General features: G+C 41.0%; 3 protein-coding genes across 3 annotated transcripts; all 3 read right to left on the bottom strand.

Moving 5' to 3' along the window:
* LOC125444090 (olfactory receptor 14I1-like) lies at positions 1-981 on the bottom strand. Its single transcript, XM_048516527.1, has one exon. The coding sequence runs from the start codon at positions 952-954 to the stop codon at positions 1-3; it is 954 nt and encodes a 317-aa protein (XP_048372484.1). The 5' UTR covers positions 955-981.
* Positions 982-10,646: 9,665 nt separating this feature from the next.
* LOC125444089 (olfactory receptor 14A16-like) lies at positions 10,647-11,615 on the bottom strand. The gene has a single exon (XM_048516526.1). It carries the CDS (start codon positions 11,613-11,615, stop codon positions 10,647-10,649), a length of 969 nt encoding a protein of 322 aa, XP_048372483.1.
* Positions 11,616-17,500: 5,885 nt separating this feature from the next.
* Positions 17,501-18,460, bottom strand: LOC125444088 (olfactory receptor 14A16-like). The gene has a single exon (XM_048516525.1). It carries the CDS (start codon positions 18,458-18,460, stop codon positions 17,501-17,503), a length of 960 nt encoding a protein of 319 aa, XP_048372482.1.
* Between the last annotated feature and the right edge of the window lie 242 nt (positions 18,461-18,702).

Here is an 18,702-nt window from a genome sequence, read left to right as displayed (position 1 = left end):
TCATAGAACAACTTTGTTAGAGATGAGATTAGATAAAGGCCCCGCGCAGAACAGCTTCACTAATGCAGTCTTGATCTCTTTGTTTCTCATGCTATAGATGAGTGGATTGAGCAGTGGAGAGATTATGGTATATATCACAGCAAAAACTACATCTAGAGGAGAAGAAGTGTTGGTGGGAGGTCTTGCATAGGCAAAGATTCCACTGAATACAAGGAGGGATACCACAGTGAGGTGGGGAAGGCAAGTGGAGAGAGCTTTCTTCTGACCCTGCACAGAAGGGATTCTGAGCACTGTAGCAAAAATATTCATATAAGTTACAATTATGAAGATAAAGCATCCCAGCACAATACTACAGTTAAGCGCAAGAAGGCCCACTTCAACTAAATACAAGTCAGAGCAAGCAAGCTTTAGCAATTGTGGGACTTCACAGAAGAATTGGTTGACTACATTGGAGCAGAAGGTGACAGCAAAGGTACCTCCAGTGTGTAATGTAGCATTAAGAATCCCACTAATCCATGCACTGACCACCATTTGAATGCAGGCATCTTTGTGCATAATCAACTCATATTGCAATGGGTTGCAGATAGCTACATAGCGATCATGTGCCATTATTGTGAGTAGGGCAAGATCTGATGTTGCAAAGGCAAAGAAAAAGAAAACCTGAGCAACGCATCCAGAATATGAGATGGACCTGCTGCTCATAAGGGAATTGACCATAGCTTTGGGGACCATAACAGAAATCGATCCAATATCCAGAACCCCTAAGTTCATTAAGAAAAAGTACATGGGGGTGTGTAGATGATGATCAATAATTACCAAAATGGTAATGAGAAGATTGTTGGTCACAGCTATCAAATACAAACCAAGAAACACACAGAAATGTAAAATCTGAAGGTCACGGAGGTCTGCAAATTCCATGAGCAGAAACATGGATGCGGTGGTATGGTTATGCATTTTGTCCTCAGTACTTTGATCCTTGTTATCTATGAGACAAAGTATGACTAATATTAATTAAAGGTTGATCAAAATTCCACATTCTGATAATCACACTCCCCTAAGGTATATAATGTATGTATGTATGTATGTATGTATGTATGTATGTATGTATGTATGTATTAGACTTATTGGCTGCTCTCCCACATCAAATAGGACCAACAATATATTTACTTAATATTGATATTTACTAAATTGTATCTGGTTGTCCTTATTCTGGCCTTCAAATACTAATCTCCTCTGCAATACACAGTCCCAAACACATATCTAAACATGTGTAATTTGTAGGCATATACATTTTACAAGCTTGATCAGGAATTATCACATTCAGCACAAGGAGAGCTGCATGCATTTAATCTATATACACATGGAATATGTGCAGGCAGAAAATGAGCGAAACATTTAATATGAAGAGTGGCATCTTAAGTATATTATGCCATATCTGTACTTCATTTACTTGAATCTGTCCTTTCCTGAACCAAAGACTTCAAGGTGATTTTTCTCCAGGATTCCATCTAGTTCAGTACCTTTCCCGTACCGTCTAGCCAGATACTTCTCAGAAACTGATCAGTGGAGTAAGTACCATTGAATGAAATGACATCTGAATAAACCTGGTGAGAATTGTTCTTCACAAATCATCAGTGTATGAATCAGTTTACATGTATTTACACTGAACATTCTTTGTCATGTTGACACCCATTTATCAATTTTGGAAAGATACTTTTGAAACAGTTTTCTGTCTTCTTGGATTTTAATCATTCTTGTTAATTAGTTGTATTGTGAAGACTTGCCTAACACATGTGGTCAAAAATCCTTTCACATAACTCACTTGAAAAAAACTAATTTGTGCCTTAAAAAACCCAATGGCAGGTTGACAAGGGAGGTGGGCTAAGCAGCTAGTCTTCTTTTAGTTGACTACAGACATCTTTGTGCATAGTTGGCTGGTATTTGGCTGGCCAGAAATCCTCACATAGACTGAACAACTAGATCTTACTCAGCAACAGTCTTCCCTCAGCAGACAGCTAATGTCCAGTCATTAAAGAACAATTCAGACAATGACAATGCCAGTTCAGATCCTTGGAGCATCTACTGCTTGCAGCCCTTTTTTGAAATATCAGTTAACCTATTCTAACTTTTGATTTACATACTTTAGACAATTCTTAGATCAGTCTGGTCCCATCAATATTATGTTTTCTGCAGAACATATTGGTTTATTGTAACTTTTGGGAGGATTTTAAATTATGTAATACTTACTGAATTACCCCATCACGAGTTACAAATGGCAGAAGTTCAATGCATGGGACTGGATCTAGCCAGCCTTTTATGCAATCCCACTCAAATTGCCTCCCAACAGTAGACTTCATCCCATATGGCATCTGTTCAAGAAGATCTTATGAAACTCATAATCCCCCCCCCTTTTGGTAGAATAAGAATCCTCCATCCTTTTCTACCAGTAGAAAAGCTGGATTGGAACAGTCAAAGAACTACACAATTATAATGCAAAAAGGTAATTCTGACAACAGAAGAATTAGTAAATTCATAGCAGAGAACACTAAGTCCATGCAAAGAGATTATCTACCTGTCATACTCATGGACATACAAGAAATCCAACCAGCCATGTCTTCCCAATTACACAGAGAACTTATCATTAATTAATACCTTGACAAGCACTTGTTAACAGCCTCGCTGATAGTACCGTTAACTTATTGTAGCATGCATCAACCATTTAAGGAGAAATATTAAACCAAAAGACTCAGCAAAAATCTGGAATAGCAAGAGGAATTATTTAAAATGAGTGATAGTCTCACCTTCTTCTGTCACACTGCCGCTAATGTTGCAAGTCAGAAAAATCAGTCCTCCAGTCTGCACTTGCAGGCCACAGGTAGCTAGGTGGCAATTATTGGGTCATGCCTGAGCCAAATCTGAGCCTTAGTGCCTGTCTTGGAATAAGAAAAAAAGCTGGCATGTGGTGCACTGCTGCCACCTCATTCTCTGAGCCTGATGACTGATTTCCTTATATGTTCATTCCATACGTGTGCCTATTCTAGCACACAGCTTCTCCTGGAATATGGCACAGATATGAAGATGGATCCTCCCCCCACCCGCAAAAAAAGGTATTAAGTATCCCATGCACAATTGTGTGCTATCTAAAATCTTACAGTTATAGACAATTTACACAAACTCTCAGTAAATTCCTGATTTCCCTGAGTGAGCTTCAGATGGACCCCCTATGAATGAGCCACTGCCTGAGGAAACAAAACCTAGCAACCCATATAATCCTGACTGGAAAATGCAGCCCTTTTGCATCCTGTAAAAGTCAAAACAGCAGAGAAATGGCAGAGAGTCCTGTGGACAGCCACAGAAGCTCGTGCTGCCACTGGAGCAGATTTAACTTAGCTGACCCGACTCTGTGGATATCAGATTGAATAATTGGATCCCCCAAAGAATATTATTAAATTAGAAATAATGGGTATCAACTTTTGGTATGGAAACAGCCTTGGGTGGATATGTCTGCAATGTTTCCAGACAATGAAGCTCAAATGAACAATCTTGAGGGCTACTTCAGCCTGTCCAAATGAAGGAGAGATCAGGAAACAGCCACAGGAGCTCTGGGGGTAATTTCTTCTATGCGTGATCCCATGGAGAATACCCACCATAGTGATCCCATGGAGCTGAGAAGTCAAAGCAAAGAAGCATTGCCATCTTGTCCCGTTTCAGCTGTTTATCTTCCCATGGGAGAAAACATCTAAACTGAGTACCTCTGAAGAAACTAATGAAGTCTGAAAAAGTCTTATAAGAGATGTCCAATCACCACTTCCAAAAGTCTAATGAACGACACAAGATTTTCCTAAAAAATATGAAACTGATAGAAACAGATAAGTGTAATGATCTGAACTGATATGAATTTAAAATAAAAAAGGACTTACAGGAAAAAAGAAGCTAGAAGGGTTTTTTTTAAAAAAAATAGAAAGATTCTTGATCTTATTTCCCTCCCAGCTGGCAGATTCCCAAAACAAAGGTCGATTCCCCACTCATGATTAGATGCATGCTCGTCACTCCAAATATCCAGGTTTCCTGCAGAATTCCCCACTACACCAGCGCCAAACGCACATTCACCCTGTTCCCAACCCCCCTGGGATCATTCGCACGAACGGTCTCAGAAACAGCCGGGAAGACAGCACCATGGAGCACCGTCGCCCGGCCAACCTACCGTGTCTGTGGCCGTCCGGCACATTGCCGAGGCCTGGGGACATGCCCCCCTGCCCTGTGCAAGTGCTTCAGCGTCGCAGGGCAGGGGGGCGTGTCCCCAGGCTTCAGCAATGTGCTGGACGGCCACAGACATGGTAGGTGGAGGGCGAAAGGGGGGAGGGTGCCTTCAAGCTGCTGCCATTTGCACGGCAGCGGCTCAAAGCCGCCGTTTTCCATAAACCTCGCTCAGGGAGCGAGGTAGGAAAACGGCAGCTTCATGCCGCTTGGGCGGCGCGGCTGCGAAGCAGCTGCACCCCCTGTGCAAACGGCTCCCTGGGGACGGCATTTTTGCCATCCTCAGGGCCCCGTATATGGCCCATGCGGAAAGGGCCTATATTTCATTAAAGAGAGAGCTCTAAGACTGAGGAAAGTTCCAGAAGGCAAAGATTCATTGAAAGAAAACTTGACTGAGAGGATCTCTGGAGGGCACGAATTAGAAGGACTTATTGGTGCAACAGGACACTCAGACACAGAGCAGGATGCTGAGGTCTGACCCTCTAGAGCCGGAGACGAAGAATGCATTAGCTGGATGAGTTTGGAGGTGGTAGAGCCTAGATTAGCAATGACAGCTTTTTGTTCTGAGCTTGGGAGGTTCTGAAACCCTGAAAGGACCTCCTCTTCCAAGGATTTGGACATATATTGGGGGGAAGCATCATGATTCTCCTCACAGGACAAAGGAACCCCAAGGGATCTAGGTGAAACAATATGACGAATGGGAGCTATGGAAGAGGGCTGGGAAGATTCTATTTCCTCAAGCTCCTTAGCCCAGGATTCTATTTCCTCAAGCTCCTTAGCCCAGGATTTGCCTGGAGGGTAAGGTGAGTTATTCCTGCTAAGCACCCTATGCTGAAGTCGAGACCCTTGGCACTGCCCCCTATCACAAGAACAGCCTTACCTTCCAGAAATGGCTGCATCCTTTCTGACATTCCTGGAATCACAGACTTAGAGCACGCCGAATGACGCCAACCTCCAGCTGGCCTCTCCATCCTATCATGGAATATTTCAGGATGGGGGAACAAGCTCAGAAACCCTCTCTTCTGTGACTACCTTAGAGAGGCTGATGTGATTCTCCTTCAAGAAACGTGGGCCAATTATCATATTTGCTTTATGAGCTATAAGTCCTTCTGCCTCCCAGCAACCAAATTGTCTAGGTCTGGTCACTACTCCGGTGGCCTTTGCATCCTAGTTCCACAGTCAATCCAGGCACAGGCTCTACCCTCCTTCGCTCAGACAGCTCAGGCTGTTCAAATCCTTTGGGAGGATCTTTCTCTAGTCCTTGTTAATATCTATGTCCCTCCCGGTCTTGTGTGAAATTTGGGATAACCTATCCATCTATATTGAGGAGCTTGAATCTAGCCATCCCTCCTCTGAGATTGTTCTAATGGGGGACTTTAATGCAAGAGTAGGTGCAAATTTAGCTTCCCTTCTTGAGCAGGAAGACTTTGATGATGAACCCTACCACTCACTCTTACTTCCTGCCCTTCGTGACTCCAAGGATACTCACTCCAACGCTGCTGGTAGGAAACTCATTCACTTGGCCATCAAGCACAACAAACTTTGGCTTAACGGCTTAAAGTGCTACACCCACGCTCAAAGATTATACCCTTTGTTTCTCCTGCATGGCTGGCAGGTTGTCATTGTCCTATCTCCTCATTTCTCCAGAGTTTGAGATCATCTGTTTTACATCCTTCCAGATTGGAGATCTTCTGCTGGAGTGATCATCTTCCCCTTATAGACTTGTTTCCTTTATCACACCAAGAGGCCAGACATTGCAGCTCCTTCACCCCCAAATGAACCGCCCCCCCCCAGACTAGGTTTTGGACACCCAAACTGGCCGTAGCTACTCAAAACTTACTCATTTCCCCCAGCTTAACCAGCCTCAAATCCTCTGTTCTCACTGCAGATTCCCCCAGGGAGACTCATTACCAGCTTTAGAAGATCTTCTTAAACAAATTGTGGTTGGTCTTTTCCACGTCCAACGTGGGGAACTCCCCAGCAAAAACAGAACGAGAACACCTTGGTTTGATAGAGTGCATGGAGCACAATAGTCCAAATTAAGCTCGCTTATATGTCGGAACTTTAGGGCTTCCAGGGAGACCAGGACCTCCTCGCCCTACTAAGCTAGAAGCTGTTAAGAAACAACTTCCGTCAGCTAATTAGGGAAGAACCGCATATGGAACATGTCAACTACTCAATGGGAACATCTCCACTCTGCAGTAACTTCCAACAATTGAAGCTACTTTCTGGGCTGTCCTGAATAATTTTAACCGAAGCAAGCCTCCTACCCCTACCTGTATTACACCCTGATATTTGGCATGACTATTTTAGCAAACTTTTTAATGATCGATATTTTAAGCAATGGATCTCTTTCACCCATCCCTTTTGATTTGTCAGGAGTTGGTCCTCCCTGTCTCATCTCTCAAGAAGTAGTTGAGCTGTTAGAGGGACCTCAAAGGGAAGGGAAAGCCCCTGGCATGGCCTGGATTCTATAATTCCAGAGATTCTTAGAAATTTCATTACTGATTGGTGGGCCCCTATGCCTGGCCACTCTTTTTTACCCAAGTAAAACAGTTCCGAATTATCACCACCCAGGACTTGGCTGTTCTGCGAGCCTGTGTTTCCCCATCCCATAAAAAAGGGAAGTCCACTCAAGAGCCTGCCAACTTTTGCACGCCATCAGCCTCCCTCTCAGTGGTAGGGAAGCTTTATGCCAAATTGCTACTAAAGAAACTTCAGCTGTGGCTTTCCTCCCACTCTGGTGCAGTGGGGAGCTGAACAAATAAGGTTTTACAAGGGGAAATCTCCTCTGGACCATGCCTTGGTGCTATTACACCTAGCCAGTAAATATTCAATCAATGCAGATAACAAACTCTACGCTGCCTTTATTGATTTAAAGGCTGCCTTTGACTCTGTGCCGAGATAACTTCTCTGGACAAAACTGGCTGCCCTTAACATTGATGCCAGACTCTTGTTCTTAATTAAGCAATTGCACACAAATACCAGTTGCCGGATCAAGTGTTCCCATGAAGGCCTTTTGACAGACAGTATTCCAATTACCAAAGGGGTCAAACAGGGCTATGTCCTGGCCCCCACTCTCTTCAATCTTTTCTTAAGTGACCTCCCCTCTGCCCTCTCAGCAGTGAACAGCCATGCCCCCAAACTGGGTACATCCCATGTATCAATTCTGCTCTATGCAGATGACGCTGTCCTTCTCTCTAGATCCAGAGTTGGCCTCAGACGCTTAATGAAGCGCTGTGTGGATTACTGTGAATCCAACAGACTGACAATAAACTATGAAAAAACCAAGGTATTGGTCTTCTCTAGGCGCTTTAAGAAGCTCACATGGGCAATGAAAAGCACCCAAATCGAACAGGTTAAGTGCTATAAATACCTTGGCCTCTCATTCTCCTCTAACCTTTCATGGGCAACCCAGAGGAAGGCCGCTCTCCTAGCTACATCTAATAGTATGTCAGCACTACTACGTTTCTTTTACAGCAGTGGCCACTCCTTTATCCCTCCTGCCCTCAAATTTTTTAATGCCAAAGTCGCCTCGAGATTGCTTTACGGAGTCCCAATTTGGATTCAAGCTATTAACTACTCCTTGAATTCTCTTCAATCCAAATTTTTTCACAAGATAACTGGACTCCCAAATTGCATGCCCTATGCAGCCCTTTGTCTGGAGTTAGGTCAAAACTCCTTGGAATCAGCCGCTTGGCTGAGGACTTTTAGATTCTGGCTGCGAATTCATTTTCTCTCGGACCGTAACTCCCTGGTCCACCGTCTGCTCTCTGACACCCATTCCAACCCCTGGTTTTCCATAATTGAAGAAAAAATTGCCTCTATCGGACTGTCAGTGGATTCACTTTGCCCTTTGTCCTATTCAGAAGCTTATAGGAAATTAAAAGGTCAACTATTGGATAGAGAGTTCTCCACCTTAATCACTGCAGCCAAGAAAACGTGCTCCCTCCTGTATTTCTCTCTCCCATTTGAACGGGGCCACTTGGCACACTACCTGTATTGTTTAATAAACCCTGTTCAAAGGAGAGCCATAATGCTCGCCAGGTTCAATGTTATGCCTTCTGCCTTGTTACATGGCAGATTTAATAAGCAAGAAAAGGCTAAAAGATTGTGCCCATGTAACGATGGCTCAGTTGAATCTCTGGCCCACCAATTATTTATTTATTTATTTATTTATTTATTTATTTATTTATTTATTTATACTTTGGGCTTCTAGACCGCCCCATCCCCGAGGGGCTCTGGGCAGTGTACAGCAGATAATAAATACAATTTTAAAACATCATAAATAGGCTAAAACTTATAAAAGCAGTGAAAACTAGCTAAACATTAGCATTTAAATGTAAAATAAATATAGGCATAGGTGTAGGTGGCGCCCGGTGCCTAATATTAAATTCTTCCACCCCCAGGGAGAACGGTAGGTCTAGATAGATGTTATAGGCCCAGATGTAGAGGCCGGCGGAAGGGCCAGCGAAAGGGGCCAGCGGAAGGGGGCCAGCGGAAGGGGGCCAGCGGAATTACTTCACTGTCTCAGATTCAAGGAAATCAGATCCAAGTATGTGAATCTCACTCCCTTACATTTACCCGACCTCCCCGATTTATTTAGATTACACTACTTGTTGGACAACCCTGATCCTTCTCTCTGTATGATAGTGGCAGACTTTCTCCTGGAAATTACTAAATGCCAGTAGATTTCCTTTGTCCTAACATGTATATCCTATGTTGTATATGCTTTTTAATCTGTTTTTATTATTGTTTTACTGCTGTCTATGCCAATAAAGGCTTGCTTCTGAAAGAAAACTTGAAAAAGATTTCCTTGATCTCAGCCAACTATTTTAAGATGAATAAAGAAGACCTGGTGATTTTAAGCTACTTTGAAACTCCTTAAAGGTGGAGAAGAAGCAGAGTATGAAAACCAGTTCTTGTTCTTGTTCTTCTTCTTGCTCTTCTTCTTCTTCATTTGTACCTATTCTTCGGATGTAGATTAATAAAGTCTTCACAAATCATTAAAGGGAGGAATATTCCATGGTTATTATATCACCAAATGGTTTCATCATTGAAAGAACAATTAGTAAAAGGGGGGGAGGATTTGAGAATTAAAAAGACTTTTGAACAACTGATTATTGGAAACACAAAACATTTGCTAGGGAAAATTTATTAACTGTTATTGCAATATGATACTGAAACATAACAAATATAAGACTGCATAATAAAATGGATGAAACATTTTGGAGAAATTATAAATATGAATCAATGGGAAAGTTTCTGAAATACAGAAATTAAATTTACCAAATCATATTGTATCATGTTGTTAGCTGCTCCGAGCCCTTCGGAGATAGGGCAGGGTACAAATGTAATTGAATTGAAATGAAATGAAGTTAATGTCAAATGAGAAGAGAAAATTTGTACAAAATGTTTTTTGATTGTATATTACATCCAAAGATATTGCTAAAGCTAACAATGATTACAATGAAAAATGTTGGAAATGCCAAAATACAGATGCAATCTTTTAACATATGTGGTGGACATGTTAAAAGGCAAGGAAATATTGGATTATGATTCATAAAGGTACAAATGATAATTAAAGTTGAGTTCATATTACATCCTAAAGGTATGATGTTAAATATTTTGCCAATTATTGCACCAAAAGTATGTCATGAGTTGTTTAAGAATATGGTGACTTTGGCTAGAATTTATAGCAAGATGGAAAACAGAGCAACCTCTAGATCTTACAGAATGGATGAACAAACTGACAAAATATGCAACCACAACACTGTTAACAACCTTAATATACAACAGATCGCCTGCATAATTTAGAAAAAAATGGAGTGTCTATAGTGTATCTGAATGTTTAGTGTATATAGTGTATCTGAAGCACTGCGATAACAATGGTCATATGGAAGAAAAAAGTTATATTTTGGTCTTTTTTACATTAGAAAATCTTAAACAAAATATTCGATGATGTAAACTTCAGATGCTGACAAACATAATAACTAAGCTCGGCATACTCTTTTTTTCTGTAACAATGCCCTTTTTATTCTTTATATTCTTTACAAATGAAGAAAAAGAAAATCATTCACTTGCAGGAAATTGTACAAATCCATGAGAAGAAGAAGAGTTTGGATTTATACCACTCCTTTCTCAATTGAAAGGAGTCTAAAAACAGCTTACAAACTCTTTCCCATCCTCTCCCCAGAACAGACATTTTGTGTAGAATGTGGGGCTAAGAGTGTTTGAAGAGAACTGTGACTAGTCCAAGGTCACCAGCAGGCTTCATGTGTGGGACTAGGAAAAACAAATTCAGATCACCAGATAAAAGATTGTTGCTTGTGTAGAGGAGTGGCGAATCAGTCCTAGTTCTCCAGATGAGAGTCTGTGGCTCTTAACCACTACGCAACTCTGCAAAGGATGCTTTTAGAAAAATGTGACATATGGAAAAGCTTTAATATGGCAGTCTTGATCTCTTTGTTTCTCATGGTATAGATAAATGGATTGAGCAATGGAGGGAGTATAGCATAAAAAACTGCAAAAACAATATCTAGATCTGATGAAGTATCAGCAGGAGGCTTTCCATAGGAGAATATTCCACTAAATACAAGTAGAAAAACCACAGTGAGGTGGGGAATGCAAGTGGAAAGGGCTTTTTTCTGACCCTGAACAGAAGGGATTTTGAGCACTGTTGCAAAAATATTCATGTAAGTTAGAATGATGAAGATAAAGCATCCCAACACTATGCCACAGGTAAATACAATAATCCCAATTTCAACTAAGTACAGGTCAGAGCAGGAAAGTTTTAATAACTGTGGGATTTCACAGAAGAATTGATTGACCACATTGGAGCAGAAAGTGATTGCAAAAGTGCCTCCAGTGTTCAGTGATGCATGAAGCACACCACTGATCCATGCACTGGTTGCCATCTGAATGCATGCTCTTCTATGCATAACTGCCTCATATTGTAGTGGGTTGCCGATAGAGACATACCGGTCATGTGCCATCACTGTTAGGAGGGCAAAATCTGTCCCTACAAAGAAGAACAGAAAGAAAACTTGAGCTACGCATCCAGGATAAGAAATTGTCCTGCTTCCCACGAGGGAATTGGCCATAGCCTTGGGCACCAAGACAGAAATTGTGCCAATATCGAGAACAGCCAAGTTCATTAAGAAAAAGTACATGGGAGTGTGGAGGTGATAATCAAGTGTTACTGCCAGGATGATGAGAAGATTGGCCATCACTGCTACCAAGTACAATGCAAGGAACACAACGGAATGTAAGATCTGCAATTCTCGAATATCTGAGAACTCCAGGAGCAGAAATTCTGTTGGGAAGGTAAAGTTGAAAACTTGTTCTTCACTGCTCATCTTCACACCACCTGTGGGACTAAATGCAGGAGATTTTTAAACTCTGTTCATATATATCAGAGGCATGATCAGCCTGATAATCCTGCGTTGCATAAGGACAGTAGAGGAGAAGAGAATAGTGGAGAGGAGAGGGGAATCATGGGAGCATGTCTGCAAGTTTGAAAAGATCTAGGCTGAGATTCTGCTCCCTATGTTTGTTTCAGGTGCAGAAGTCTGAGGCTCTTTCAGTGGAGAGGAAAATCTTCAGAACAAGTCTTCCATATGTAAAAGATAAAGGATAGACTTCTGCTATCTTTCCTTTTTCACATTTAAAAGTCACGGCAGGGCAAGGACATGATCCTTTTGGTGCAAGCCAAACAACTCTTGGCTCTCATCCCCCTAGATAGTTGGTAGCCTTCAGTGAACTAGCCCAGTTAGATTCCAAACCATCCGCAGACTTGTACTGAATATACTGTTGTTATTGCTGCTAGTTCCTCGTTTGTCTAATTATTTTGGAGGTTTTGTTGTTTTTGTTCTTTTTGTAAACAACATTTAATCTCCTGGGGAAGAAAAGCTGTAGACAGATGGTCAAATAATGGCAAAGTAGTTTTAAAATATAGATATTTTAAATGACAAAGTGAAGAGGGGTAATGTTTGATTAGCTTACCCAGCTCCCATTTTGTATAAATTGATCTGCTACAGATGTATGCAGGTGTAATATATGTGTCTTCTGCTAGCATGATTTATGGATTTTCATCCAACACTGCAACTGGCTGGTACCATCAAATTCCCAAACAGATGAGACTATGTCACTTTGGAGAAGGGGAATCAGATACCCAACCCCGTATGCTTTTGGACTGTGAACTTAACACAGATCTGCAGTCTCTATTGTTTAATCCTCCGCTATCATCAAGAAACATTTATCATCTTGCTCATATAATTTTCTTTTTGCTGAATGATTGCAACCCTGAAATCATTATCTCAATTGCCTCTTTCTTGGTGTTTATCCTCAAGAGAAAACTGCAATTGCACAGACAGCTTTAAAAAATCCAGGTTAGTTTATGCTAATAAAGGCAAGAAATCAATATATATATTCCATGGGATAGTCCATGGGATTCTCATGTGATATAGTACATGGAATTCTCATGGTTTAATGTTTCTCCAAGTCCCTGTGCTTATGACGGTGATACAAAAGAATTAATAAGAAATATTTGTGAAGAAGATGGGTTGATTTTTTGGGAATAGGATTTGGTCAGACATTATTCAAACAGGCATAGGGCAACAACAGTGCAAATATAAAAACAAAATCCAACTTCTATGTCCTGATGAAAATGAATAAGATCAGTTTTGATCTATCATATTTTTGATGGTCATTTGCAATATTCTCTAGGAAGCCATAGAAGGGATTGGGTTGAATACTGTGAGATCAGAATCAGAACCATAGGATTTGATTTGGACAATGTTGGGACTGATAGTGAATTGCATATTTTCAATCAGATTCGCGAAAGACTGAGGGATCTGGAACATCATCGTTTCTATCCAACAAAGGCGGCTGTATGCTCTCCCCGCTCCCTCGGAATACAACCAAGTTACAGAGCAAGAGCTAAATATCTCTCATCTCTGTTATCCATTAACCAATGCCATGCATTCATGCTAGCATGCCTCAATATTTTCCCATCAGCAGAAACCTCAGGGAGATACCTCCAGATCCCTAAACATCAGAGACTATGCCGTTGCGGATGTGGATCTATAGAAACCATAACTCAGATTCTTCTGGAATGCTGTCTTCACAGTAACCTGCACATGATTTTAATTCACCCTCTGCTGCTTCCAAGACTTGAGCACTCCAAGTTCCAGACCACTCGCTTTCTGCTAAGTGACTGTAATCCATCGATCACCTTGGCAGTGGCCAAATTCTTGAAAAGCATTTTAAACACCCGTATTTAAATGTTTTAAAAGTTTTCTCTTTTAAATGGAAATATGCTAATAATTTATATGCCATTAAAGGTTAAAATGAAATGAAATGAAATGAATACTGTGAGATTTTCTGCTGGTGGGAAAAGGAGTGATGCCCCTTCACCTACTGAAAAAGCTATGCTGAAGATCTTGGCACCTGCATAGACAAAAGCAATAGGGAAAATGGATAACAAGTAGATACAGGAGTAGACCAGCAAATCAGAAGAAAAGAAAAGACTGACAATCTTTTTCTGGAAATGTTGCAATCGTATTTTAGAAAATATTACTTACTGAGACAGATTAAACCCTTTGATGGATATTGTCTATGTTAGATTTAATTTCTTCATTAGATGTTTTCGTCCATTCCTCAGCTTATCTAAGCTACTGGAAGCTACAGCTTGTCATAATGTGTGCAGCTGATTCCTCACTATACCAGAATGAAAAAGGCTCTGAGTATAAGAAGGAGATTCATTTGAAGTCTGTTCAATCGAGGCAAGGTTTTCCCAAGAGCCTAACACCCATCTGAAGAAATACTTTTCCCTTGGCTGCATTTTTGTTTCTATTTATGTCACAAGTTTAAGCAGACAATTAGTGCATACTTTTCGTGTTTGAATGTATGACATAAAATGAGACCTTTAAGAACAAATTCTATTTGTCCCTCTATTGTTACTCCATAGCAATTATATGCTACTGTGTTTTCTTATATAGACAAGGCAATCCAGATGTGAATGAATGCTAGAGTGCAAAGAGAGTTCACTGTTCAATTGTGTGTGGGTGGATCTTTTGAGATCGGTTGCTGCTTCCATTTCTATGTCGCTTTTCCTTCTGCTGACCAATTTATGTAACACATATTAAAGTGATTTAGCAATTTCTGGCTCAAATGCAACACTATGAAATAAGTTTATGTAACCCCCATGCTCAGAATGGGTTGACCCAGAAATGGGTGGAGACTCAAAGCAGCAGGAGGCTGCAGAGCTCATGTAGTTTGGAGGAGACAAGGCTACCAGACTCGGACCTTGATTTGTATAAGCCCTTAACACCTTGTTAAGGTAACTGCAATGTTGTTGGGAACTACTGGGAAGGTAGTTGTTTATTTTTGCTATGTTGTAAATGTTGGAGTTTATTTTTCAGGGTTTTTTTGTGGTTGTAATGGGTGAGAGTTCTCCTGGCAACCTTCATCATGTTGAATCCTGTTCACCAAGCCCTTGGAGTCTTCAGGCGCCAACCCACTTGCAGGAAGAATTGGACTTGCCAATATCAGAAGACTGTGACTAGAAAAACTTGAAATGAAACCTGAACAAGACCTTGAAGTGTGATGTTAAATGTTGATGTTTGACGTTATATGTTATGAAAGTAAACCATTTTGTTTTTAAAATTTGTTGTTACAAACTCATTCCAAGTTCTGCCCCACAGAACCCACAGATAGAGGTTACATTTACATATTACAAAAGGCCAAGTTCTACATGACCTTCATGGCAATGGAATCATTTGCTATTTAGAGTGTGTTCATTCTAGCACCCCTCAATTTCTTTTTCTTTTTGCATGGTCTAATAACTAAGTTGGACTTTTCCCTGCAATGATGTTATATCATTCCTGAATTTTTTAAAAAAAATCCTTGGCTCATTCCGCACATGCAGAATAATGCACCTTCAAACTGCTTTCAGTGCTCTTTGAAGCTGTGCGGAATGGCAAAATCCACTTGCAAACAGTTGTGAAAGTGGTTTGAAAATGCATTATTTTGCGTGTGCGGAAGGGGCCCTTGTTTCTCAGTCTCCAAAGGTTCTTCCAATTAGATTAACTCAATGACCTACATGAGGACTAACCAACAGCAGAAGCAAAATCAATGGCTCATTCTGCATGGGCCAAAAACAGTGGTGTGAAAACGGTTTGAAAATGGTATAAACCCTTTTATACTGTTTTAAACCCATTTACACCGTTTTCACACCGTTTTCACACTGCTGTTTTTGGCCCATGCAGAATGAGCCAATTAGTTCCACACAAAATCATAATGGATTATTGTGTTCTGACATCATTACAGCTTGTCAGTGTGATACAGAATGACCCAGCAGGTCCCCAACTACTCATTATTTATTTATTATTTACTTCATTTAGTTAAACGAGAATATGAACTTTTTAAACAAGCTTTATACCAATGAGCAGAGAGATACTCTAATTGTGAAGAAATGGTTACATTGTTGTAGTCCAGAGGTGGCGAACCTATGGCACGGGTGCCAGAGGTGGCACTCAGAGCCCTCCTTGTGAGCACATGCAAACAGAGTCCCCCACCCACCCACCCATCCCACACATCTAGGCTGGCCTGGGCCACTGGGCTTGATTATTAGCATTAAACCTAAGACCTAGTTTTGGGGAAGCAGTGTAGGTAACCCTGATAAGCGCTGTTAAACCCCACTGATTTTCATGTGAAGACCTAAAGCGTGATCCTTTATCTGGGAGCAAGCTTCTAGGTTTGCCTGGCAATAGGGAGCTTGCTTCTGAGTAAAACTCCTCCTAGAATTAGTCGCGGATTCACCCTCGTTGGAAGCGAGCTGCACGAGTTGATTCAAAAGCCAAGAGCCACTGAGCTACCACCAGAGCTTAGCTCTCGAAAGTAATGCGTACCTTCGGAGCCAACCATTTTTTAAAAACTAAAACCTCAGTATTCAGGTTAAATTGCTGTGTCGGCACTTTGCGATAAACAAGTGGATTTTGGGTTGCAATTTGGGCACCCGGTCTCGAAAAGGTTCGCTATCACTGTTGTAGTCAGTTATTCAAGCAACTTATAAAAGGTAATGCAATCCAAAGGACAGGGTAGCTGCTCCACAGCCAGGGATGGCAAATTCATGGCCCAGCCAAGCTGCTTCCCAAGTAGCTTGCTGCACATAAGACTCTTGTCAATTTCCTTCTGCAATTTCACTCACTCTCCACTGTGGACATGTGCATCTTTGGATTAATGTGAGTGACTTCAGTCATTTGGGATGAAATTGACAAAGCTGATAAATAGACCTGGCTTGTGTCTGTGCCTTTATGTTGCATTGCAAAAACAATATGACAAACAGAGAAGAAATGGAGGAGCAGGGAGAGGAGAAAATGAATGAAGTGGGGGTTGGGTGACTACACTGGAACATGAAAAAGTGTCAGATGTTTGGTGGGGTGGAGGAATAAATACAATTTCAACATGATCACATGTTCAAGGGAAGCTGATGTGGAAATTATTTTTTTTTAAAAAAACTGTAGTAAAAATGTTTGGGAAAACAGCAGAGAAAAATGAAGGGAAAACTTTCCCAAAAGCAAACAGGGGGGTGGGGGAAATGTGGAATTAAAATTAAAAAAAACCTGTAACATTTGGTGGCAAGATATGTTGCAAACAATTCATGGGGGAAGGCCATAATGAGAAAAGTCCATTTTCAAAAAAAGTTATCAGTTAATAATTCATTTTGTTCAAGTATGAAATATTCCAAATTTTATACAGCCATTCTCATATATTTAATCATTCCAATAAGATATTATACATCAATAAGGCTATCTGAGGGTGATCTAGCTGAGATATCTCTCAGCCCATTGATTGCCAGGGTTATCTGACTGGCTAGATGAGTGTCCCGTACCTCCCTCAGTGTTTCATGTGCTTCCCTCCCAAAGCTGTGCACTTGGTGGAAAAGGATGACCATCCCAGTTAGGAGTGTACCATTCTTTTTCGATCCATATTCACACATAACTTAACTTATTCAAAATAAACCTTGTAGATTGTGTGTTTTTTTAAAAAAAACATAGTGAAGCCACTTACAGATTTTGATTTTCAATTCTCAAAAGTATATGCTGGGGAGAAAAGAAAACCCAAACCTTCTACATCTGATGGGAAATTTTGAAGTGCTTAAAAATATACCCTACTATTTCTTGTGTTTTGTGTCTAAACCCCACCCCCAGCCCCAATATTTGCTGAAGGATATTCCGTCTCATTTTTGTGGAAAAGCTTTGCTAGCAGTTATTCTAGAAAAATGCCCACAATCAGAGAGCTTCAACAATGCAGTCTTGATTTCTTTGTTTCTCATGCTATAAATGAATGGATTGAGCAAGGGAGGGACTATAGCATAAATTATTGCAGAAATAACGTTCAGGTCAGATGAAGTGTAACTCTGAGGCCTGAAATAGGCAAACATGCCAGTAAAGATAAGCAAAGAAACCACAGTGAGGTGCGGAAGGCAAGTGGAGATGGCCTTTTTCTGACCATGCACAGAAGGGATTTTGAGCACAGCTTCAAAAATCCGCACATAGCTGACAGTGATGTAGATGAAGCATCCTGATACAAGGAAAGAGCTGAATATCATCACACCAACTTCCACCAGATACAGGTCTGAACAGGAGAGTTTTAGCATCTGTGGTATTTCACAGAAGAACTGATCAATCATGTTGGAGCAAAAGGTGATACTAAAAGTTCCAGCAGTCTGTAACATACCATTAAGTGCGCCAGCAATCCATGCACTGGCTGCCATCTGAATACAGGCTCCTCTGTGCATAATTGTCTCATAGTGCAATGGATTGCAGATAGCAATATGACGATCATGTGCCATTACTGTTAGAATCGCAAAATCTGCTCCTATGAATTGGAAAAGACAGAAAACCTGAGCTACACACCCCAAATAAGAAATTGACCTGCTGTTCATGAGGGAATTGGCCATCGTTTTGGGTAATGTGACAGAAATTAAGCCAAGATCCTGAATGGCCAGATTCATGAGAAAGAAGTACATGGGTGTGTGCAGATGATGGTCCAGGGTTACGGCAAGGATGATGAGAAGGTTGCCAGTCACTGCAGTCAGATATACCGTGAGGAATATAAAAGAGTATACGATCTGTACTTTTCGGACGCTTGAAAATTCCAGGAGAAAGAATTCAGATGTGGAAGTAAGGTTGGGCATTTTTGCTTCCAATATTCATTTGCAGACTACCTGTACAGGTGAGCAGAGAAAGTGCTTTAGAGAACAATCCTCACCAGGTCTCCCCAGAATCCTACTGTGGTCTATTCAGTGGAGATTTCTTCTCTTTGCAGTTAACTAATATCAGTGAATGGTTCATCAGGATTCTTTCTTTGGCCATCTCAGCCTAGAGCCGTGGTGGCGAACCTTTGGCCCTCCAGATGTTATGGACTACAATTCCCATC

The sequence above is a fragment of the Sphaerodactylus townsendi genome, linkage group LG15, assembly GCF_021028975.2.
Source record: "Sphaerodactylus townsendi isolate TG3544 linkage group LG15, MPM_Stown_v2.3, whole genome shotgun sequence".
NCBI classification, from domain to species: domain Eukaryota; kingdom Metazoa; phylum Chordata; class Lepidosauria; order Squamata; family Sphaerodactylidae; genus Sphaerodactylus; species Sphaerodactylus townsendi.
The sequence above is the reverse complement of the archived record's forward strand: the minus strand, read 5'-3'. Positions and strand labels throughout refer to the sequence as shown.

Coding starts and splice junctions, on each gene's coding strand:
- LOC125444090 (XM_048516527.1), bottom strand. CDS start 954: ATGCATAACCATACCACCGCATCCATGTTTCTGCTCATGGAATTTGCA.
- LOC125444088 (XM_048516525.1), bottom strand. CDS start 18,460: ATGCCCAACCTTACTTCCACATCTGAATTCTTTCTCCTGGAATTTTCA.
- LOC125444089 (XM_048516526.1), bottom strand. CDS start 11,615: ATGAGCAGTGAAGAACAAGTTTTCAACTTTACCTTCCCAACAGAATTT.